This window comes from Artemia sp. Qi Xiang Cuo, chromosome 10 (genome assembly GCF_049724085.1).
Source record: "Artemia sp. Qi Xiang Cuo chromosome 10, ASM4972408v1, whole genome shotgun sequence".
NCBI lineage: Eukaryota > Metazoa > Arthropoda > Branchiopoda > Anostraca > Artemiidae > Artemia > Artemia sp. Qi Xiang Cuo.
Genome location: NC_142803.1, coordinates 29,995,415 through 30,020,735, shown reverse-complemented (window position 1 = coordinate 30,020,735; position 25,321 = coordinate 29,995,415). Strand labels below are relative to the sequence as shown.

Here is a 25,321-nt window from a genome sequence, read left to right as displayed (position 1 = left end):
CTGGGCTTTTATGGTTTTTTAAAACTTGGATCGCCTTAATTACTTCATCCCTGGAGGGTGGGTCCGTGCATACATTTTTATAAGCCTGGTTGTGCGGGGTGTTCTGCGGTTCTGTAATTGGTTGCTTTCGATTACTATTGTCTCCTGGTCTCAATAGCTCTTGGAAATGAACTCGTCATCTTTCGATACGGTCCTCGCTGCTTGTGAGTATTTTCCCATCCTTCGCCTTAAGCGAGGGGATGGTAGTTTGCTTCTTCTTCCCAGTGCATTCTCCAAGTATCTGATAGAGTTTTCGTGTATCGTTCCGTGATGCGGCTCTTTCCATATCACTGGCAACATTAGACCAGTAGGCTTTTTTGTCAGCTCTTGCTGATTTGTGACATTCTTGTCGTAGCACTTTGTACGTGGGGGACTTCTTGTTGGTCATTTCTTTTTTCTTGGCAGAGAGTTTGATTGTCTTTTCTGAGATCCATAGAGTTTGATTGTCTTTTCTGAGATCCATGCTACATCTACGAATACTACTACTATTACTCACAACTCACCGCAGCACCAAGTCGCCTGAGTCCAACACATCTACTCACGCTTCTCCTCCACCCCAGTCTATTCAAAGCCTCCCTTTTTACACCCGCCCACGAAGTTCCTATTTCCTTTAAATCTTTGTTTATGACGTCCTGCAACCCCAGACGGGGACGACCTACTTTCCGTTTAGCCCTAGATGGTTGGCCGAAAAGGACAATCTTCAGCAATCTGTCATCCTTCAGCCGCAAAATGTGCCCTAGACATCTCAAACTTTCTCTCATTATGGCCCTAGAATGCGGGATTGAACCACACTTTTCGTACAGCCTACTGTTTGAAATACGGTCAGTCAGCCGGGTACCCAGAACAATCCTTAAGTAATTTCTCTGGATAACATCTAGCAAACCTCCATCCTCTTCTCGGAGCGCCCATGCTTCAGAGCCATATTTGACCAGTGTCATCACTGTAGCTTCTAATATTCTAATCTTGGTTTGCAGACTTATTTTCCTAGTCTTCCAGACTTTTTTGAACTGTGAAAAAAAAACACCCTGAGCCTAGGCTATTCTATATTTAACATCTTCACTGCTCCCACCATCTTTACTAATAATACTACCAAGGTAAGTGAAGCTGCCCAACTGATCAATCTTTTCATCACCCAACGTCACCTTTTCATCCTCACTTATTCCCAGCCTTAGTGACTTAGTCTTCCTAACATTAATTTTCAAACCGATACTAGCACCCTGAACTCGCAAAACCTCTGAAACTTCATTCATTTTGCTCACACTTTCATCTAGAATGCTTAAATCATCAGCATAATCCAAGTCCAGGAGACTTTTTCCTCCCCATTTGATTCTGTGGTCTTCCATTGCCTTTCCTGTGCTCGTTAAAACAAAGTCCATCAAAATAATCCATACAAAGGGAGATAAAACACAACCCTGCATAACTTCTGATTTAATACAAAACCAGCTGCTAACCTCATTTCCTACCTTAGCTGCAGCAGTGTTATTCATGTAAATATCACTAATCACATAATTGTGTTTGTTCCGTAGGTCATTTAATAACGAGACATTTGCGAAAGATACTCCATCGACCAAACCGAATACAGCCGCATAATCCAGAAGAATGAAGGCTGATTGTGTTTGAACACACAGTTATCACTCAATTAAAAACCAAATAGGGACAATCTGGTCGACACATCCTCTACTTTATCTAAAATCACACTGTTCTTCTCTTAAATCCTTGTTTACTGCATCTCTTAGTCTAAGAAGAATCATATTACTGAGTAACTAACTAACTAAAGAGACAAGACTAATGCCTTGATAAGTCCCATAGTCACTCTTATCACCTTGCTTATAAAGTGACTTAATTAATGTTTTCCTAAAATCGTTAGGTACTTCCCCTTTTTCGAAAATCATATTCATAATCTTCAGTAACTTATTTCTAACCTCAGAGCCACCATATTTAAGAAACTCATTTACCACCCTATCAGCACCTGGAGCCTTATTATTCTTTAATCCTTTTAGTACTGTTGCTAATTCCTCCTCACAAAACAAATCTTCCTTCACATCCAAGGTATCACAAACTCTTTCATCTTCCTCTATATTTTTTCCTGCAACTCTTTCTCGGCTTAGGAAATTCTCAAAATGTTCGGCCCATCTCTCTATATTTTTTTCCTTATCGCTAATTGTGGCCCCATTCCTATCTTTAACTGGGCCAAGTCCGGATAGACTACTACCTCTCAATTTGTTAACGTGCCAGTACAAAATTTTACTATTATGCCGTCTAGCTACATCTTCCAGATCCTCGGCAATTTTATCCATGGCCTCCACTTCACACCTCCTTAGTTCATATTTTGATGCTTTCTTCACTTTCTTTACATTTCTTTTGTTTTCATACGATCTATTACTCAGATAATTCTTGTACAAGTCCTTTCTCCTTTCTATTAAACATAAAGCTTTTTTACTAATATTCTTAGCTGCAGTTCTAGCTTTCTTCCCTAATACGCCTTCAGTAACTTCACAAATTATTTTTTTAAAATCATTCCGACCATCTTCCACATTATCAAATCTTAAACTCTCAAGTTTAGTATTCAACTGTTCCTGGACAATTTCTCGCAAATTCTCATCCTGGACTCTACCAACATCATAACTTCCCGGGAGGTAGTTACCCTTCCGATCTTTCAGCTTTAAATTAACCCTTGACACTACTAGATGGTGATCTTTACTTTTAACATCAATAACGGCACTCCTATATACCCTAGTATATTGTATTGATCCTGCCAGTCTTCGGTTTACAAAAACAAAGTTAAAAAGGTTTGTTGTCTTAACATCATGTGAATACCATATTAACTTATGAGCCATTTTATGACCAAACACAGTTTTGGTTATAACTAGATTGTTATACCTACAAAACTGTAGGAGTCTGTATCCATTACTGTTTTCTTTTCCTACACCAAATTTACCTAGGCTGGCATACCATCTTTCCCTTTTTCTACCAACCTGGGCGTTAAAATCTCCTAGTAAAAACCTCATATTGCTACCTCGGACCCAGTCTATTTGTTCCTGTAACTATAGATAAAATCCATCTGAGCCACTAGTATCTCTGTCAGTTAGTTCTACATGGGCGTATGCTAATGTAATTACTACCCTGAGCCTTTTGGTCATAAAATAAGCAATTAATATTCTATTATTAATATTTTTTCAGCCTAAACAATACTTAGCAGCATCCTTATTCATCATGAGCCCTACTCCCTGTCTGTGTACCCCATCCTTCCTGCCTGAGTAAACAAATTCTATTTCACCTAATTTCATGCTTCCTACCCCTGGGACATGAGTTTCTATAATTCCTAATAGATCCAGTTCAAATCGTCTGAGTTCATCAGTTAAAATGTAGATACAATGGTCATTTTTTAACGTCGTAACATTCCAAGTTCCAATTTTCATGTTCCTTAAATCATGGACATTATTTTCACCTCAGGAAAAGCAATGATCCTGGATACCAGTGCAGGACGGGGGTCACATATCTTCTTAGGTCTAAAATGAAGCGCTTAAGCCAGCTGAAACCCGAACAACAAAATGTCCCTGGGGCATCTAGTATGAATGAAAGCTTTGTGTATTCCTGGGCTCATTTTGGTCACAACATAGTTTTCAGCACTTGGCGCTGCTCTTCTATCAACAAGAGTCTAAATCCTGCACAGACATTCTCAAGCCTATTACCTCCGACTCATTATATATTCATGCCTACAAATATTATGCTACTACGGTGAGGCAACCCATAATAGATAAATTAGCTAGGAAGAGGTTTTTCAGCCCAAAGACGCCCATCAAAACATACTAAGCCCAGAAAAATTGTCCATTAGTCAGAATCCCGTGCGAATGCTGTGTCGTTTACTAGGCTATGCTACTTCTACTATAGTAACTACTGCTTCTACGATTGCTATGACCACTACTACTACTACTACAGCTACTGTAACTTCCGCTACTGTGCCTACTGCTGTTACAACTTCTACTACTATGAATATAAGTGCTACGACTACCGTTACTAAAAGCTCTAAGACTACTGTTGCTATGACTATTACGAATGCAAGGACTACCGTGCATACTACCACTACGACTGTTACTGCTACGACAACTACTACTACTAATAATGCTACTATGGCCAGTGCTACCGCGACTACTGCTACTACAATTACTATTTATGTGCTACCACGACTACTACTGCTACAACTACTACCGGGACAGCTACTTTTACGAATCCTACTACTACTGCGACAACTACTTCTATTGCATACTACTCATAAGACTACCACTATTATGACTACTACTACTGTGACTACTACTACTGTGACTACTACTACTTCTAATACCTCTGCTACTACTACTGCTGCGCTTACTACTACGGCTACGGCTGCTGCAATTACAATTACGGCTATTACTTCTACTAATATGGCTACCATGACTAAGAAAAACTGAAAAAAAGCTTCACAAATATTATTTTTATTAACCAGAAAAACTATACCAATTGAAAACGATAAGAAATTACTAAAAAATAACTTTTTCCACGAAAAAAGGTTTTTCAAAGAAAAGTGATAAGCCAAACTTAACCTAGTACGAGCAAAATTAAAATCAAATACTAATCCAATGTTAAAACGAATATAATCTTTCAGGACATGTTGAGGGGGACGCTACTAACCGAAATAAGCTGTGTGCATACTACTACTAAAACTAATACGAATACGACGAATACAAATGCTATGGCTATTACGACTACCTATACTACGACTAATAGAATTACAACAACAACTACTACTATTACGGGCACTGCTATTATTAACGAATGTTACGACTACTGCAACTACTACAACTGCTCCCATTAATATGATTGCTACTCATGTGATCACTTCTATCACGACTACCACTACGGCTACTGCTAAGACTATGGCTACTTCAACCATGGATGTTACGACAACTATAGCTACCACTACTACTATGACTTCAGCTACTACGACTATTGCTACTATCACTAATTCGACTTCTACAACTAGACCACTACCACTAAGACAACTACTGCTACTACTACTACTGCTAAAACTTCTACGACTACTACTATTACAACTACTTCAACACTACGACTGCTATGACTATTATTACTACGACTACTCTTCTACGTCTATTACTACGACTTCAATCACCACGACTACCACAATAACTACTTATACTACTACAACTATTGCTACTACGACTACTACTACTACTAGTATGACAAGTAACACTATAACAACTGCTACTACGAATTATACTGCTACGATTACCACTACTAAGTCTAAAACTACAATGGTTACGCTACGACTACTGCCATTACGACTACAACAACTACGACTTCCACGTCTGCTACTACTATTACTATTAATGCCACGACTACTACTACTGTGACTACTACTTGTATGACAACTACTGCTACTATGACTACTTATACGACTATTACTGCCACAATTAATACTCATAAGACTTAGTAATAGCTAGTATTACTACGTTTTAAACCGCTGCGAATACTAGGACCACTACTACGACTAATACTACTATAGATATTGATATTGCTACTACGATTACTGGAACTACTATGACAAATAACACTATACGAACTTCTGCTACGACTCATGCTGCTACAATTACTACTACTAAGACTACAATTACTACTACTAAGACTACAATTACTACTGCTACTACGCCTGCCACTACCTGCCGCCACAACTACTACTAATACGGTTAATGCTACCACGATTACTCCTACTACGACTACTACCATTACGACTACTACTACTATGACAACTACTTCTACTACAACTACTACTACGATAACTAATACTATGACAACTACTACTACCAGTACTATATTTAAGACTGCTAATTCTACGATTATTGCAACTACTTCTCCGATTGCTACTGCCGTAACTTCTACTACTAGGGCTACTACTGCTGCAACTGCTACTAATTTTACGACACCTAATGCTAGTAAGACGACTTCTATAACTGCTGCTACGACTACTACTACTAATGCTGCTACCAAGACATCTACTACTGCTACTACGATGACTAATATTGTGACAACTATTACCACGAATACTGCTACTACGATTGCTGCGATTATTTCACAGACTACTACTGTTGCAACTACTACTATCCTGGCTAACTGCTATAACTACAACTGCGACAACTATGGCAACTACTACAACGAATGCTACTATTCCTACAATGCTGCTGCTTCCACAACTACTACTGCGACTGCTACCACTATGACTACTACTACTGTTACAACTGCTACTACTATGGCTATGACTACTATTACTACAATTACGACTACTACTGCTACAATTACCACGAATAAGAAATAAAAAAAAAAAAAAACCAAAAAAATAGGTTTATGAATATTCTTTTTATTAACCAATAACAAACCAATATCAATTAAAACAGAAAATTACTGAAGAAAAAAAAAATATACTATAAAAACTACTTTAGTGACTACTACTACTGCGACTACTTCTATTTAGACTACCACTACTACGGCTTCTGATACTATGACTTCTACTACTACTACTGGGACTTCAACCACTTTGAATACTACTCTGTGACTACTACTGCTACTGCTACAACTACTACTACTATGGCTATGACCACTATTCTTACAATTGCGGTACGTCTACTGCTGCTACGACCTATTTCAGGGGCTGTTGAGTGGATTGTGACTAACCAAAATAGATTCCATGTATACTATTATTATGAATACAACTGCTGGTGCTACTGCGACTACCATTACTACGACTGCTACTGTGGTGACTACTAGCACTATAACTACTACTATCACGAGCAATACTGCTACGGCTTATACTGCCGTGACCAGTAGTACATCTACTATTACTGTGACTACTTCTTCTGCTGCTACTACTATGGCTACTGCTGCTATGGCTACTTCTTCCCCCACTACTACTGCTACTAGTAGGGCTACCACGACTGCTACTGCTACAACTACTACCTCAACGACCACTACTATTACGCTTACTGCTACCACAGCTATTGCGACTACTACTGCTATTACTACTATGCCTATTACAACTACTACTACTGCTACGACTGCTACTATTCCAATTCCTACTACGACGATTACTACTACTACAACTAATGCTATGACAAAAATTACTATGAACACCGCTTAAGATTATGCCAAATGTTATAAATACTTTCATTTGAATTTACCCAATTCAATCGAAATTTACAGGAAGCTTAGACATGATCCTACATAGGGCAAAATACGGATACTTTTACTGCTACAACTGCTGCAGCTACTTCTTCTACTACGACTACTACTACTACTATGACTAAAACTACTGTGCCAAGTACTACTATGACTAATGCTACGACTGGTACTAGAACAACTTCTACCATGATTACTGCTACCATTGCGAATAATCAAAAACTCCTACGAGTACTACTGCTATTAAGACAACTGATACTGTGACAACTACTTTTATGAATACTGCCATTGAGACTACTACTACTGCTACTAATATTGTAGCTACCACTAATGCGAGTACTTCTACTGTAGCCAATACTGCTAGAGCTACAACTGCCACGGTTACCACTGCTACGATTACTACTACTACTAAGACTACTACTACTATTGGGGCTACTATTACTGCAACTCCTACTACTGCTAATACTACTACTACTACTGCTAAAATGTCTAATGCTACGGCTGCGACTATAACAATTACGACTTAGACTACTACAACAACAACTTCTGCTGCTAAAACTACCACGACTAAGAAAAACCCAGAAAAGCCTTACAAACTATCGTTTTATAAACCATAAGAAAACTTTCAATTAAAAATGAACATAAATTATAATAAATAACATAGTCAAATTTAAGACGAATATAAACTGCCACATACAGGAGTAGGGCTAATGCCCCTATATCCCCTAAAGACCAGAGTGTCATTTGGGCTTTAATGAAAACGAAATATATTTTAAGTGTTTTCTCTTTTATAACTTTCATAGATCCGAAATTCTTTAGACTTTCGGGAAATAATATATATATAAAAGAAAATTCAATGTGAATTTTATTCGTTCTTTTCAGGAATCTTGGCATTTTTGGTGATTTTCTTTCTTTCGTTGATGTTATAATAAATAATAAAAACACAGCTGGAAATAAAAACGAAAATTTCAAGGCTAACGCCCCCATAGGAGGCGTTAGTCCTACTCCTGTTTGTGATAGCTACTGTTAGTTTCAAGTATGACTTCATTATTTACCTTTCTTTGAAAAACTTCTTTTGCGGAATTTTTTTTTATTTAATTTCAACTAATGACTATAGCTGATAAGTTCAAGAATGCTCAAAAATTTTATTCGATCCGGTTGAAACTTTCAAGTCAGTGGATGGATCAAACGAATCTTGCTGAAAATAAGCACAGCTTCGAAAAAAAAACACTTTTGTATTGCTTTTTAGTATGACATATCGGATTTTTTATTTCTTTTCGTATTATCAGATCCACTTAAAAGTTTAAGGAAGTTTAGACACGATCCTTCGTGGGGTAAATTCGCAGTTTAGTGCCAAAAAATGGCAGAAAGCGCCAATTCCAGTAGCAAGATCGTTTTGTTCACTTTAAAAAAGGACACTAGAACGATTATTCTACTATTGGCCCATTTTGATTCTACACCATATCCTTTCTTCATTCTTCATTATTTTTTGGTTTTAATTTCCCTTTGGCTGCTCAGTTTTACATTTGGGGAGTATTTTCCGGTAATTTTCTGGAGAATGGGGGATTTTCCGGAGGGAACTTTCCGCGGGAAAATTTTTTTTTGGGGGGGGGGGCGACACCAGGCCCCGCTCGAAATACAAATCGTTTTACTTTAGAATCAACTAATTGAAACCAACTATCATAAAACCGTTTATTGTTCGAAAATGTCTAAACAAGAATGACAATGCAAGGATTTCAAGTGTCTTGCACTGCTGAACTGTCTGCACTATTTCTTGCACTGTGTCTTGCACTGTTCAATTAACCTATTACACTGTTTTTCAGTGACCCTGCTTAACACCTTGAGGTTTTAAGATTGAATCAATTACTTTGGATCACGATTCGGCAAGATCAGCAAAAACTGCAAAAACAATTTATCCATTACAAAGCTAATTGAATGTTTTGTTTTATGAATTGAAGAATTAAAAGTTATAAGGCAAATAATGTAATATAGAATATTCAATAAAGATATTTGTAATGAATTAAGACAAAACTAAATATTTTAGAACACGGAATTCTCTTCTTCCAAAGCGAAGCAACAAGATAAAAAGTGCGACTCTAAATTTCTTGCGAAATTTGTATCTGTATTTATAATTACATTAAGTTTAGCTGCCCTTCTTTTTTATTTGAATTTTCAAAAGTTTCAGGCTTTGCAAAATAATAAAAAATCGCGAGACCTATCATGGAGAAAGGAGTCTTGTAACTGGCCCTGGGGTGAATTTCCCCACCACTGTCCCTGCATGTATAAGTACTTATAACTTAGCATTAATAGTAACTTCTATTTTCATTTAAATGACAATTGGGGTTAATGTTTTGTTTTCAGTAAAGCGAAAGTAATACTTTAGTACCAAACAGGGCTCCAGTCTTCCTTTTTGTTCCAGATGGATCTATATCTGCCATTGATTAAAATCACTCCTTACTTTTATTACAAAAAACAACAGGTTTTTCCAACTGAAAGTAAGGAACAGCATTAAAACTCAAAACAAACAGAAACTATTAACAAGAGAACACAAACATAATCAAAACAAATAGAATGCCTCCTCCTCAATCCCTCGCTCTTCGCGCTAAAGCTTTTAGTACTTTAAAAAAGCGTATTGGTCAAACAAAACGGCCACTGTATTTCCGGAGTCGTTCTTAAAGAATTGGGATATAAAGTCATACTTTAGCCTAAAGAGCAGGGTACTGAGGAGGGGGCAGCTCCTTCCATATACGGTCGCATACGATCTTTTTCAAATAATGTCGGGAAACCCACCTCCCCCTGCAAAAAAATTTCCGCCTTCCCCTCTCACCAAATTACTCTCCATGGATAGTTCTTCCCGTGTAAATATTTCATCCTCGCTGAAAATTCCCCCCAGGAAATTTCCACGGACGATTCCGCCTGGAAAATTCTCCTTAGCCTACTCTTATTAAAAAAAGACTTGTTTATTATTTAATTCTGATCGTTTTCCAAATCCTGCTGGAAATTCTCTCCACCGTAGAACTCCCCCCCTAAAGGAAAGGTTCTCCGGCGGTAAATTACCCCATGAAGAATTTCTCATGCGGAAAATCCCACCCCCTCACATAAAAATCCCCCAGACAATTCCAGCTGCACTGTAAATTTCCCGCGGGCCATTCCCAGGTAAGATCTTCACATGTAAAATAGAGTCACCAAAGAGTGATTAAGACAAGTAAAAAGTAATTCTGGCAAACTTCTCCCCGTGTAAAGTTTCCCTGTGAAGCTCAGCCCCGGAAACTGCCCTCCTGCCACCCAAGGAAAATTCTTCCCATACAGAATCCTCACTTCAATGTAGAAAATTCCTCCCCCTTCTGAAACATGTCTGAATAAATCCCAATGCTAAATACTGACAAACGCATATGGGCGTGAAAGGGGGGTAAATTGTCCTTCAATCGTTTTGGTCAAAGGGTGCTAGAACTTTTAATTTCTAATTGAATGAGCCCTTTTCCAATCTTCTAGGACAATTTGTTCTATATGATCATCCCTGAAAAAAAAAAACGCATCCGTGATCTTTCTTCTGGCAAAAAATACAAAATTCCACATTTTTGGAGATGGGAGCTTGAACCCTCTACAGTAGGGATCTCTGAATCGCTGAACCTGATGACGTTATTTTCATTAAGATACCTTAAATTTTTGGGAATGTGACCCTCCTTCGTCAAAAATAGCTGACTTCTTTTTATGTGTCTTTTGTTATCAAAATTCTGATTTTTAGAGTTTCGGTTACTTCTGGGCCGAGCCGCTTCTTACTTACAATTCGTGAACTGTTTGATTAAGAAGTCCTTTCGTTTGATTCCATAAAAAAAACAGCTTTCCCTCACCTTTTTAAAATGCTGTAACATGTTTGATGTGAATCTGAGACTAAACCGTGCCCTCATCGTAAAATGGATATGCAATCTTTGGCCCGACCAGACTTAGTCACAAACGTCTAATTTTTGCTTGTTATTGGAAATCGGATTTTCTTTAGTGGGCTACTCTGCTCCAACTGCATAATAATTAGATTTTGTACATATATTTCAAATATTTAGCGATGTTGTGACAGTGTTACCTAGTATTTAATCCTTCTTTATTTAGAATTTATCCAAAATTACTGCCCGTCTCTCGTTAAAGGTCAGGTCTTGTCTTACGAAAACAACTCGAGTGCCTGCCTCCCCTACTCCTTTTAGCTGAGCCAGTCAGGTCTTGGAAAAAATCTTAACTATTACACAATTGAAAAACTGGCGGAACCTAGTCAATTGAATCTCGAGCTTATTGGAAGCAGTAGATGATCAGGATGTTTGATTATAGATGGTCAACCCAATGAACCCCATTCCTGTACCATTTATCAGCAAATTGTTCAGTATAGACTGAACAAGCCTCGGAGACCCGTGATGTCAGGCGAGTTTGAAACACCAGATCCCCGTCATATACAAATTTCACACTGCGATACAATTAGACTATAAGCGGTGTTCAAGTGATGTTCAACATAAACCCCTAAATTTAACCTGTCTGCCAGCTATAATTTGGGTTCTCCGTTGTCTTGGAAATTATTGATTCTTCGTCCTGGAAAATATTGATTCTTCATCCTGTAAAACATTGATTCTTCATCTTTTATAAGTGATGACATGGCTAACTTTGCTCGAAAGCTTGCAGGAGCAGGCGAATTGGTCGTCTGATGATCTTACAAAAATTCTATGGGGAAAACGCCACACTGGTCCCGACAACCAATCACAATCACCTTACTAGTTGAAATCCGAATACTGAGCTTCATGTTCTCAATCCCCCTAGTAGCCTAATAATGCCAGACAACCCTCATAGACTTGATAGTGTTTGATCCCTGGATTTTGACATTAGATTGGCGAAAATTTTGTTTAAGCTCTCGTGAGACAAAACTTGATAACAACCCGTCTTTCTCAGACATCAAATGCTTCACATGATTTGATGAAGCCAACTAGCCCCTCTTCTTCCTCCCAAAATACTTTCATAAAGTGCCTAGAGTTGACTTCCTGCCCCGTTCAGAATCAGCACTCGACAAAACCCTTATTGATACCCATCCTCGTATGTCAGGAGCGATCCACTTTTTTTAGAGGTGGCGAAAAACTTGTCAAAGAAATAAAATAAGGACATCTTAAGAAAATTGAAAAAATTACGTGGAACATAAGGAAAATAAGAACAGGGCATCAGGAAGGGCAAGGGTGGTGACCCCCTAACCCTCCCGCCTCCACGCTTGCGTGTGTGGAATTTTTTAAAAATTCAATTACGCTATTTTATTGAAGCAAGCAGTGTATTTTAGCCACCATCAGTATCTCGAACGTTGTGCTAGGTGTCCCCCGAAGCTCCCCCGGGGACCCCCCCCCATGGAAAAGTCCTAGTCCCTCTCCCATGCCCAATTTAGCTGCAATCCCTCAAAGACATCTGATCAAAATTCTGGAACAACCATCTTGTTTAAAATAGTGGAAAAGTCAAATAACTATGCTTCCAGAGACGACACCCCCACCCACAACTCCTGGGGCAAATATTGTACGTTTTGTAAGTTTACGATTGCTTACATATAAGGTTGATTATCGGGAAAAGAGGACTTGTTTGATCCTGAGTCTCCGAAAAGGCTAAGGGTATAAAGGTAAAACTTTCAAAAAATGTTGAGGGGGATGTCAAACAAAATCAAAACTTACTAAGGGCTGTCAGAAGAATCCAATAGCAATATCTAAGGAATGACTAAGTTTATTAAGTTGGAACTTCAAAATCATGTTAAGAGGGAAGTTGAAAATGGAGCGGAAGGTAGCCACCCCCCTCCTCTTATTCTTTTACATACCCCCCCTTATACTGACAAAATCTTAAAAACTATTTAATTCAGAATGGTTTCTAGGTCTAATAGTCAAGGCCCCGGGGATGGCATGCCCCCAAAGCTCCGGGGAAGGATTGTAAATTATCCAAATTGTTCATTCTTAACATGCAGGATTTATCATTGAGAAGGGGTGGATTGTTTGATCCTGGGTGTGTCCAAAAATTCTAAGGGTATTGAGGTAACTCAGGTAAAATGTCGGGGAATGTGGATGGATTTGTCTTGCTAAATGAAAATACACTATCTGCATCTAAGTTATCAAAAAAGGTGTATCTGCAATATCTTAGGAGCTGCTAAGGGTCTGAATATTCAATCAAATGATACTATGTCCATCTGAAGGGCGAATCCTAGATATCCCAGGAACGACTAATGACATTTCGTTGGAAGTTTCAGGGAATTTTGAGGGAGTGTTATAAAATATTGTGATTCTTAGCCCAGAGGAGACTCTCTTGAGTCCCAGAGGAGACTCAAAATTGGAGAAATATTGATTATTTGAACACAAAAATAGGTTGGTTATAAGAAACGAACAGAAATTAATTTAAGAAACTTAAAAAAAGAATGCCTCCCCCTCAAGGTGGTTTGAGGCACCCATCTCCCCACCCCCGACATACACACAGACCTACCGCTCCTCCTTGATAATGCATAACTTTATTATGAAGCAAATGATTTCGGTTAAATAAAGGATTAAAATAAACACCAGAAACATTTTTGTGCTATAAGAAGGGAGGTGTCACCTTCCAGCACCCTTGTGGATAATGATATATAATCCCTCTGGATTTCCGGGAAAATATTTGGTCTACATTATTATTATGAAAGTAAAGAGTGACTTAAACCCCCAAATGAGCAGAATTTATTCTGTATAGGAGGGCGGCTACCCCTTCTTAATCCCACTCTCCCCCTCATGATCGTAGAAACTTCGGAGGATGCTCATTTGATCGAAAATTGAGAGTTCTAGATCCCCTTTTTTTAAGTATAAAGTGATTAGAGACTAAACAGCCCCTGTCCTAAAACTATTTTTATACTTGTCCTTTTGTTACCGCTTAGGACACATGATCTACATTCTGAGGTACCTATTTTGCACTTTCTCTGTGGCTGCTCAATTTTCCGTGTGGGGGAATTTCCCGGGGGAGAAATTCCCGCGAGAGGAATTTTCCGCGTCCGTTGATTTTGAATTGAAGTTATCAAGTATTTTGCAGCAGGTTGCATCAAGACATGGCTAATTGCAGAAAGAGAAAAGCCAAGACAGATAGTCCAAGTAATTGAGAGGCAATTGTTTAAATGTCTGCTCGGGTAAATGGTGGGAGTAAGCATGACTCTCTTATTTCCTAGGTGCGGAATTTTCGGTGGGGGAAGAACGCCGGCTCCCCTCAAAAGTGTGGTTTAAAAAATAGGAATGAAGAAATGACACTAATACCTCTGTAAGTTTATGGGTCGAGTTTTATATTTGGCTCTTTCTTATGGCTCTATATATTACTGTTATTTTATCCAATAGTTTTTAAAATTGCAGGTGTGATATACCGGCAATTAACGCCCTTACCTGCAACACCCTTGCTTCAACCTCTGAGACACAGCCTGTATGGAAAGGGACACAGATTAAAGAAGAAGTGGATTATTCTCAATGTAGCTGGGCTAAATACAACAACAAAAACTGCGATGATCAGATTATTAACAACAACAATAACGATGAGCTATTTTCTAATAATAACATAAGTCTTGGCTATGAAGCGAAATTTGATTGGCAGACTCCAGCTCCGTTATTTACTGCTGAGAATATTGGACTTGAGTTTTTTGGAGTTGGCTGGTAAAATATAGAACTTTGAAAAGTGTCTGTGATATAGTGAATTTTTGTTCTGGTGACTTTTGTATTTTTAATATCAACATATTTATTCAGCAGAAAGAATCCAAATTTTTTATTCTCGATTGGAAGAGTGGTAAGAATTAATTTTTTGTAATTACTGAGGCACGATAATAAAATCATAGTTAAACTAGAATTCACTTCAATTTAACTTCAACAAACTATATAAGAACATTAGTCGGTACTTGTATGATATAGCCCCTACCACTCAAGTTGTTCATTCATTGACGCATTATAGAACTTTTTTTTCGTTAGTTTCTTTCAGCTTAGCGTGAGGCAAGACAAAAAGAAGTGATAGAATAGATGGGGAATATATGTAGTTTGGGCTATATATTTGCACATTAGGGGAAGGGGGGTAAAGTATTTGGACAGTGCGAAGTTAGAAAACAATTGTTACTACATAATATGCAGAATAATTGTACCTAACACATTAGGTATGCAGACCCGCTATACTTTACCCCCCCCCCCCTTAATGTGCAAATATATAGCCCAAATTTGTTTCTAAAATATGATATTTTTATCTTAGTTTGATATATTTCATTAGGATTGTGCGTCAGAGAATCATATTAGAAGAACATTAGGTGTGGCGTATATCATACAAGTACCCATTATTCTATAATTTGAAGCTTTTAAAGCTTACGTTTGAGCCTTTGTAGTTTTTTTTATATTAAACAAAAAGAATATATACACTTTTATAGCAGAATTGCTTCGTAAAATCAGAGGATTAAAATTCCTTGATTTTAGATCAAATCTTAAATTGATTAGGGTTCCGAAATAACAGAGGGCTTACATAGGGAAATGAATGGGGAAGTGCATAAATTTAACTATTAAAGTAATTAATGAGTTTAAGAATTATGTTTTCCCCTGAACTTATAAAAGATTTTGTACAAATATATGTAATTAATACTCTTTGATGTTGGACAACTGAGAGGTTATATAATTAAAAAAAATAAAAAATAAAAATGGTAAAACGAAAGAAGTGGGACACTTATCAGAAATTTCTCTCTGAGGAGGAGCATGTTCGTCAAAGCCGTAAAAAGAACGCCATTATACAAAATTCTTTGAAAGCATCAAAGTTTGTGAGGAGTTAGGGCTCAGGTGACCTTTGGGTAGGGTGCCACTGATCCAAGAAGGAAACACTAGGGAAATAGTTTAAAAAACTGCTAGAAACGCAAACATACAAAGGATGTGTCTTCATTTGAATTTCTTTTATCAAACCATGAAACTGTTAGATTTTCGAAAAACATGAAATTTTCGTTTTTCTTCTTCTCAAAGTGATTCCAAACATAACGGTTTAGACTTTCGCGCTCCAAAAGAATGTATATAGTCAAAAATTCAGAAATAGTCAAAACAGGGAATAAACTTATTAAATATGCAGCAAAATGAGGTTTATTACTATAGGAAACAAATCGTTTGGGAGGGAAAAATGGCCGAAAGAAAAAATATGGTGATAGCACTGCTTCTGCATACTTACTGTCTTTCAGGATTGAGCCATATAACGACTGTACCATGATAGTATGTAATTCCATTGCAAAAAAAAAAAAAAATATCGACTTAGTTATGAAGGTCGCAATTCAACTGAATAATGAAAATGTTTTATTAGCACAATTACTCTTGACGAATATGTTAAGCTGTATTTTCTTACGTAAATGCGCTTGGCTTCTAGAAAGCTATATTTATTAAAGGTCTATGGCTTATTATTGATTGACCTAAACGAACTTGTCGTGCAAAGTATATTCCTGACAGATGAGACTCATGATTCCATCCTAAGCCGTAGTCCTATGGCACCCATCATGATCCAGTGGTTTTCAGGTGTAATTCTCTAGGATTCTAGACGCCTAGTTTGAATGTTTTAATGAACGACTTGGCTCAAGTATTTTAATGTTGCTTTTTTTAAATTTTGATGAATGATGAATTGATATATCACAAACATATTAACCTACTAAAACTGTTTCCCATGGCATTTTCACAGGTGAGAAAACATTTTCTTCTAAAAAACTTCAGGTGTGAAAACTTCTAAAAACATTTTTAAAGAAGCTTATTCAGACGTAAAAGAAAAAGTGAGCCCCCCTGTTTTTAGATAACTCAAGATTATAGCCTCTTAATCATTTTTGTTTTGTTTTCGATATTATGGCAGTTTCTGTTTGGAATTCCAACTCATTACCATCCCTCTTAGCAAATCTTCTACAGCTTTCTTTTAAAGACTTTGAAAAATTAATCAAAAATGACAACTGCTTCTCTTCTGAACGCTGAATTGTTTATTTGATCCTAGAACCTTAGGTCAGTGTTTCTCAGCCTGTTCACCCTTGCTGAATCCTTCAGGAAGGGTGAATAGGTCAATTGCATGTCTAAAGAAGGGATGCCACTGAGGATTTAATCTTTCCCAAGATCCACTTTGCAAAATCCTAAAGATTGAAAGAAAATAAGAAGAAATTAAATAGTGATATATATATATATATATATATATATATATATATATATATATATATATATATATATATATATATATATATATATATATATATATATATATATATATATATATATATATATATATATATATATATATATATATATATATATTATATACATTTACATATATATATTTATATATTATATACATTTACATATATATATATATATATATATATATATATATATATATGTATGTATATACAGTTAATATATTTATAGAAAGTGATGTCTAATATATATACTTTTATCGAAATCTCGAGATTAAAATCGAAATCCTAAGATCTTGAAAACAAAATCGAAGGAATGAGAGCCCTTGTCTAAAGGAACCCTTGCATTATGTATACTCTAAATATACTCTTTCACATTTGAAAATCGCAGTTTGGTTAGTCCTCGTAGGTAACCCTTGCTGATGGAGCCTCTGGGTATTTTCTGTGAATCCCTGTTGAGAACCCCTGCCATGAATAATAAAGTAACTAAAGATGTGATTAAATAAAATCTCGATAGTTCAGTATAGCCAATCTTATGGCTTAATTCAATGGACCAGCAATATTAATTCTACTTTTTTACAGAATGTTTTGTTTTGACTAACGATTCGATTATTTGGAATTGTGGAGATGTCAGCATAAATCTCATTTCTGTGTGTTTCTATGCCGTAAAAAGCCATCAAATTCGTATGCGAGGGGTACACCATGTACTTGCCTATACAGTGAGTAATAGCAGTAAGAGAAGTGTATTTCTGCCGTCCCAGCCCCTGCTGGAAAATGTTGGAAACTTTCTTCTTGTAGACGAGTAGTAACACTAATATAATCTTACAAACATATATTTCCAACAGTTCACAGAAGCGAACGATCGGTGTAAAATTTAAAAAAAAAACTCAAAATAAGTAAATATTTAAAAATTGTCTGAAGGTTAAAACAAAATACAAAAAGTATTTCATAGATGTTTTCGTAAGTCAAGAAACTTACAAGTTTGATTTGCTTCGTATGGATTTATAGGTTAGGATCAGGTTTTCGAAACATGGGCAGTGCTCCTTACGGTCTAAATTTGGGTCTAAAGTTTGCTAATTTTATGTCCCGAAGGCACCTAGCGTCGGCCTAACACCCTGGAGTAGCTCATGTACTTTAGGGAAAACAATAAGTTAAATTTAGTTCTGATATTTTTTTTTAATTTGGTTCCAAGCACTACCATCAATTCACAAAATATAAGGAGGGTGGGGCAGTGATTTTTCAAATTTTTAAATGAAGGTACAAAAGGGGTATTTCTCAAAATCTAGGATCGGGACTTTTTCGACTTTAAAAAAAATGAAAATAAGAAAAAGGATTTTGAAAGTCTAGAAGGACCATTGTAAGCTCCTCCTCCTCCGCACAACTGGCTCCAACTACTCCAAGTGGTGTGTCCCCTGAGAATTTTTTCTCCAATTTTCTTTGGTTAGAGTAACTGCAGATACTTCGAAGGAGAAATAAATATTTCCTTCTTATTAATTCAATTCTTATTTTATTCATCTTCTTATTGAACCCATTGAATTCTTAATACTCTTCGGGGAGAGGGTGGAGATTCTCTTTTGACCCATTTACTTCATTGACTAATCTTTCTTGTGCAAAACGGCGCCAATATTAATCCCATCAGCGCCCCTTGTATGTGCTATCCTGTTGTCATGAACACTAAAAGTAGTGGCCAACATCCTCTATGTTAGATACCTTCAAATTTCTTCTTTACCAAGACTTGTAAGCTGCGGCCCATACTTTATGTCATGACCCGGGGAACCTGAAACCTGACCCGGGTACCAAAGCACCTATTTAAATTTTGCCAAAATTTGCATAGTCTAATGATCCAAATCTATAAAGTAAATTCTCCAACAACATTTTAATAGGAGAATTTTAGTTACCAGTTTACGTCGGCAAACGTTTTCTGTAGGTTTGTTCGTAAAAGTGATACGTTACATATCTTTTTTTTTTTAGGTGGCAAAACTAGAATCAAGGGAATGATTTATGAAATTGCAAAAGAAAACAGCAAAGATAAGTAAAAACTAGGGCGAGACTGTTTGAAAATGACAAATCGCTTCAAAAACTTCAAAATGTTTCAGTTTAGCAGATATATATAGAAAAGGCCTTTTGTTTATCTATATTTTTCTGGCTTGTTTATTTTCCTTTATAACTCTCATTGCTAGTTAAAAATTTGTTTCTCCATTTTCTCCATTTGTATCTTTATGTCTGTGATTTTACTTAAAAATATTTTTTTAGTATTATTTTTGGAATTTGCCATGCTGGGGTAGCCTCCTTTGTCCCTCTCCTTCTATATGTTATGATGTTTTTGGTTTATCTTTTTAACCTTCTTTTCGAGCTCAACTCCCTGATGGCTGTATTTAATTATTTGTGTTTGTTTATTGTGTGAAATAAACATATTGAATCTTGAATCATTTTCAAGAACAGTGTTGTCCACTTTTTTACTGAAAGATTCGACCACACTGTGGCAAAAGAACCCCCTGTCTCTAAATTATAATTTGTTGCCAATCTTACTATGGTACAAATAAATAAGGCAATACCTTTGTCTGGCCTTGATTTTTTTTTTTTCAAACAAATTAGCAATGCACACATTAACCCTTATATTACTAGAATTGCCCCATTTCAGCAGAGCTTCAAATTAGATGTGGGCCACTTTAGGAATGACAAAACTGAATTTGCAAGTCATAATTTCCAGATTTTACGGGAGGGGGGGGGGATGTTCAGACAATGCGATATATGATTCCAATAGATTTCGAAAATCACCCTGAATTTTTGTCTAGCGCTCAGCGTTTTTACATAACAAGGTTTTTTCTTTCTGTTTTGTGCTTGAAGGGTTCGCAAATTCTCATCTTTAGAACATTTAGCAGATGTTGGTTCTCAGATATAAGCCAAGCTGGATCAGAAGTAAATGCAAGATTCTCTAGCATCCTTTTAGGAGTTTATTTTTTGAAAAAAAACGAATTGATTCGATAATATTAACAAAAATATCAAATGTAATTGTAATAGACCAATTAATTCTCATAAAACATGCACTAGAATTTTATTACTTGATTCAAAAACTGTCATGACAAGTCAGAAAAGTTCAGTTCCCATTCTATCCATTGAAAGAAAGTTAACATGAACGAGGTCTTTTAACAATTAAACTTTGATATTTTTCTTTGAAAAAAGGTTTAATTTACTTTGTTGTTTTACCTTAGAAAAGTTGCTGAAATTAGGATTCTGATTCTAGCTCCATGTGATGAACTTTGTCTCTATTGTAAACGTACTGGCAATTTTTGATCTGACTTCATGCGTAAACTCCTGGCTCTAATAACTCAAAGTTCCCAGTCTAAAAGTCTTAGTTCTTCTACGTTAGGAACTTCAGAAAAATTTGAAACAAAAGCTTGTATTTCTGATAATTCTTTATCATAGATTTTTAATTTTCTTGCGTTTATTAGCGTATCTACTTTCGAAGTCTTATACATCATGCGGCTTCTACCAAGCAGGGGGAAATTGCCCAAAGTGAGGTGCAAGAAGGCGCCTTATTACGGAAAAGAATAATATAAAAAAAATGTAAATCAGGTCATGCAGAGTAGGCATCCCCTCGTCTAAATACATTGAAAGATCTGTGACCGCAATCGTAAATAGCTATTTGTGGTATTAGGGTTTCTTATTTATAGCATCATCGAAACCTCAAAGAAATAAAAATTCCAATCAGTCGAAATTGAAATCATCCAATTAATCAAAATGTTCATTTATTTCGCAATCAGAAAAATTATAATGAAATAACAAATTACATCGAACATCATTCATAATTAAAAATATAGTTGTACATATATCAAGCCTTTGGAGGGACTAGGAATTTTTCAAGCGGCGATAGACCCGTGAAAAAGATTGCTGTGAGGCTTGAACATCTTGAAGTTTTGTGGAGGACGAGACCATCCCTCTTTATATCTGAATTAGGGAAATTATACCTTCAATAGCGCTCCAACAGTCGTCTGGTGAAACAAGCATGATTAATATATAAATATACTCCTGTGATATAACTTTCCTATCGGATACCCCTGTAAAATTTCAATTTTCTGAAGACCAAGTTACTGACTTCTTTAAGGAGATTTTGCTTTCTTTTACGAAATGAATGTTTTGCCCAGAATAAAAGAGGGCTGCTCATGTTGAATGAAGATTGTGAAAAGCTATGGGCTAACTTGTCCCACAAATATTTACGTATTTATTAGCATGGTTAATCAAATTTTACGAAGTAGGTAAAAAATAGAAAACAGGAAAAGGCGAGCGATTATTTAAGCCAGAACAGTCCTTACAATATCGCAAAAAAATGTGTACATATTTCCGAGTCTTAAAAGGAGCGGATATTTTTTCGTTGGAGCGTCGAAAACACGAAAGGGCATTTTAAGGTCCTAAACTCAAATTTTCTCTGGGGAATCTATCAGACTATTCTTAAGGTTTGATCCCACCCCCTAAGCCCTTGTTGATCACGTATCTTCAGTATGAATAAAGAAAAAATTTACTGCAGTCAAGGCGAAGCTGCTCACACGAGCAGAAACAAGTAAGGTTTTTAATGTAATAAAGTCGATATAAATAACTCTTGACAAAGTGTATGCAATCACGAGCTAAAACTGACGATTGACCTAGATAAGCCAATCCTCAAATTACTGCTAAATAAGGAACTTTTCGGTCTGGGAGGCAGGGAGAAAAAATATTTCCCCCCCCCCCCCTCTATCTCCGTGGCAAAAACTGTATCCATGTAAGATGTATCTTATTATAAGCCACGACTAACAGAGTTGTCATAACAACAATAATAATGATAATAGTAAAAGAGGTATAGTGCAGAATGGCGCAACCCTCCACACAATTCTGGCAACAAAAGTGTTGCCAGCATATGGCAACAAAAGTGTGGCAACATATGTCTCCCAGACATTCCATGACTAAAAGTTTGTCAATGTGAAGTAACAAACGACGAGGGTCAATCACATTTAAACTCTTTTGTCATTTATATAAATAAGATAAGGATCATCCATTATGTATTTCTTTTCTACGTAACCACTGATATCAACCCCCTCCCCTCTCCTTAAGGCAGCTAGTTATTGTTTATATCGTATACTGAAAAAAATGTGCCCGATCACAACGCCTTTCATAGAGCAAATCGTCGTCAAACTAAAAATCCTCTTTGATTTTCAATCCACTTGTTAAACTCTTATATATTTCTTTTTTGTCAGTAAATTCAATTCAGTGTCTTGGTGCTGCGCTGTATAACCAAGCATTGTATATCTCCAAGCACTTTATAGGACTCTAGAGTCGTCAGAAAAACTGTCGTCAAACTGTTTATCCGTTTTCTGAAGCTTAATTCCCATTTAAAAAAAATGTCTGGTTTTAACCCTAATAACTGAAAAAAACTGATCCCAGCTCAGCTTTTTGTGCAAAAGTAGCTGAAATCAAAAAGAATCTAAAATTTCAGAAAGTACTTTCGCCTTTACACTGAATCTGACTCGTTTCCACTAATGGTTCTGACTCCATACCTACACTGCACCATCAGCTACTTCAACTCCAGAATTCTTGCTTTAATTTGTATTAAAAAGAGGATTGGAGCTTATTTCTGATAGATCAAGCATAAGTAATGAATAATTTATAGGCATTAGTTTCCAAAAGCACATTCAATATTTTATTTTACCCTTTTTTCATATTCAAACTGAAGATAGACCACACCAAATAGCTCGTGCAAAGCGTAATAATTACCTGAATGTGTTTATAAATGTTTACCACGATTTTAAAGAGTTATTTATGGTATTTATATTGTACTTGTAATATCACTAAGATACCACAAAGATGAAAATAGTCTCAATCAATCAAAATTGACCAGACTTGCGAAAACAGATATTCTCTTTCTTTTCGAAACTAGGAATGCGATTAAAACTAGGAATGCGATTAAACATTAAAACTATTTGAAAAAATACGGTTATGAAAGAAGGAAGCTGATTTTAGAAAAGAATATACGGGTATTCTTTGGTAAGGCCGCGTCAGAAATGCGGTCAAAACATGCCAGTTATCTCTTATTGCTTTTCCTCTAGGAGAGAGGACAGAAGGACATCTAAGAGGAGGTCTAAATTGGAGAAGCAGAAAAATCAAAAAATCAAACTGGTTTCATTTTTCTCAAAAAATCCTATTGCTTATCTTATGAAATTAATCTATACTAATAACTATGGTTCGAAAGATATGGGTAGATTTTTTTAATAAATAACCTTTTTTAAAAATTACTTACTTCTTAAAACAAGCTCTTGCTTTCCAGACCCATCAATAAGAAAAGCAATTACAGTAGTGAGGAGAATATTTTCGTATTCAAGGTATATTTATTTCTTTTGCGTATAACTAGCATTGCTAGTTCATACTTTTTCAACAAATAAGCTTCAACGCTGACGAGACATAACAAACACAGAATACTTAAGAACAAAACGAGAATATTCCTCAGCCAGTTAGGAAACACAATTTTTTAAAGAGATCTTTGAGGGGGTATTCTTATTTAAAAAAAAGAAAACAGAATACAAAAAACCTTATAAACAAATAAAGGTAGTGAAAGCTACAATGATGAACCAAAAAAATTAAATCAATCTAAAGGGAAAGAAAAAAATAAATATAATTTCGTTTACAAAACCCATGGCAACAAGGTTTTTGTTGGGTATTTCATTCTTTGTTCTCTCATAGCTAATTGTTTTAGTTTATTCTGCACCAAAAGAAACTTTTTGGTAGTCATTCCAAAATTATTTCCATTCTCTTCTTTTCTTCACTGACAGAGATGTCTTCGTTTTCTTTTCTGGTTTATGAAGAAGTACTTACACAGGAATTGCTTTTTGTTAAAGGAGGGGGTCAAAACTCTTTAAAAACAGGTAAATATACGAAAATACATAGAACATACGCGGACAACCGTGAAATCTTGATATTTTGAGTGGGATCGGGTCCGGAAACCTCCACTGTATGCTTGACTTCATCAAGAACTATGAACTAAAATATGTATCTTTGACGACACATTCATGGTTCATTTAGAGATGAATAAAACTGATTATAAGGGGGAGGGTAATTATAGAGACAGTTTTTCTACAGGCACCATCTAGTAAAAAGTTATTCAAATTTTTTGCAACTATCCAATTTACGTTTTAAACTTGGACCAAACAAAGTTTATTTTTATAGTAATTAAGTTTTTTCTGGATTCAGTGTTATATATATAAAAAAGATAATGGATTTAGGTCAATTTAGACCTTTTTAATTTGTTTATTTTCGTTCATGTGATTTTTTTTTTCCATTTCCAGGATTTCCAAACGCTGGTGGAAGAAGCTTAGAACATGAAAATATGATTCAGAGGAACTCTTTATTGGTTTGTCCTTCTCTCAAATTTCTTTATGCCTTTATGTTTAAGGACCTGACTTTTCCTCACTTATGGATTTGTAAATTATAATAAATGCACGTATTTATCGAAATATACAACCCAAGCCTTTTTGTAGCATTGACGAATAAATTTTAGGCTAGTAATTGATAAAGAGTTCAACAACATTTTTTTCAACAAAGGGAAAAAACAAATGAAATTTTTTCAGCAAAAATTTTAATCTTTTGGGTGGTTGGAGAATCTTTTGATCGATTCTAAAGCGTTGCTGTTTGCATCTACAAATATTTACATGTGGTGATATGTTTTTGCACCGTTTTTACGTGAAAACGTAGCTGTGTGAACTGAATCAGGGAACATTTTGACCAGCATTAACCGTTAGAATTTAGTCCTAGCCATTTACCCCTGAAATGTTCTCCAATCTTTCATAAGAAATTTCAGAAATTAAAGTTGAAATTTTAGAAATTGAAAAATCTAACAAGAAAGGAAACAAATTATCATTATAAACC

At 36.0% G+C, this 25,321-nt stretch overlaps 1 protein-coding gene across 2 annotated transcripts in view; it reads left to right on the top strand.

The window, feature by feature from the left end:
- Positions 1-24,915, top strand: part of Dlip2 (Dorsal interacting protein 2) — a 106,132-nt gene extending 81,217 nt beyond the window's left edge. Inside the window, exons 4-6 of one of the 2 annotated variants that reach the window (XM_089095345.1) lie at positions 14,622-15,045; positions 18,014-18,150; positions 24,742-24,915. In XM_089095345.1, the coding sequence (XP_088951471.1) occupies positions 14,622-14,919 (298 nt within the window). In that variant the 3' untranslated portion in view covers positions 14,920-15,045; positions 18,014-18,150; positions 24,742-24,915. The remainder of the gene's footprint in view (positions 1-14,621; positions 15,046-18,013; positions 18,151-24,741) is intronic. The other variant, XM_089095344.1, reaches the window with a different exon arrangement.
- The last annotated feature ends 406 nt before the right edge of the window (positions 24,916-25,321 follow it).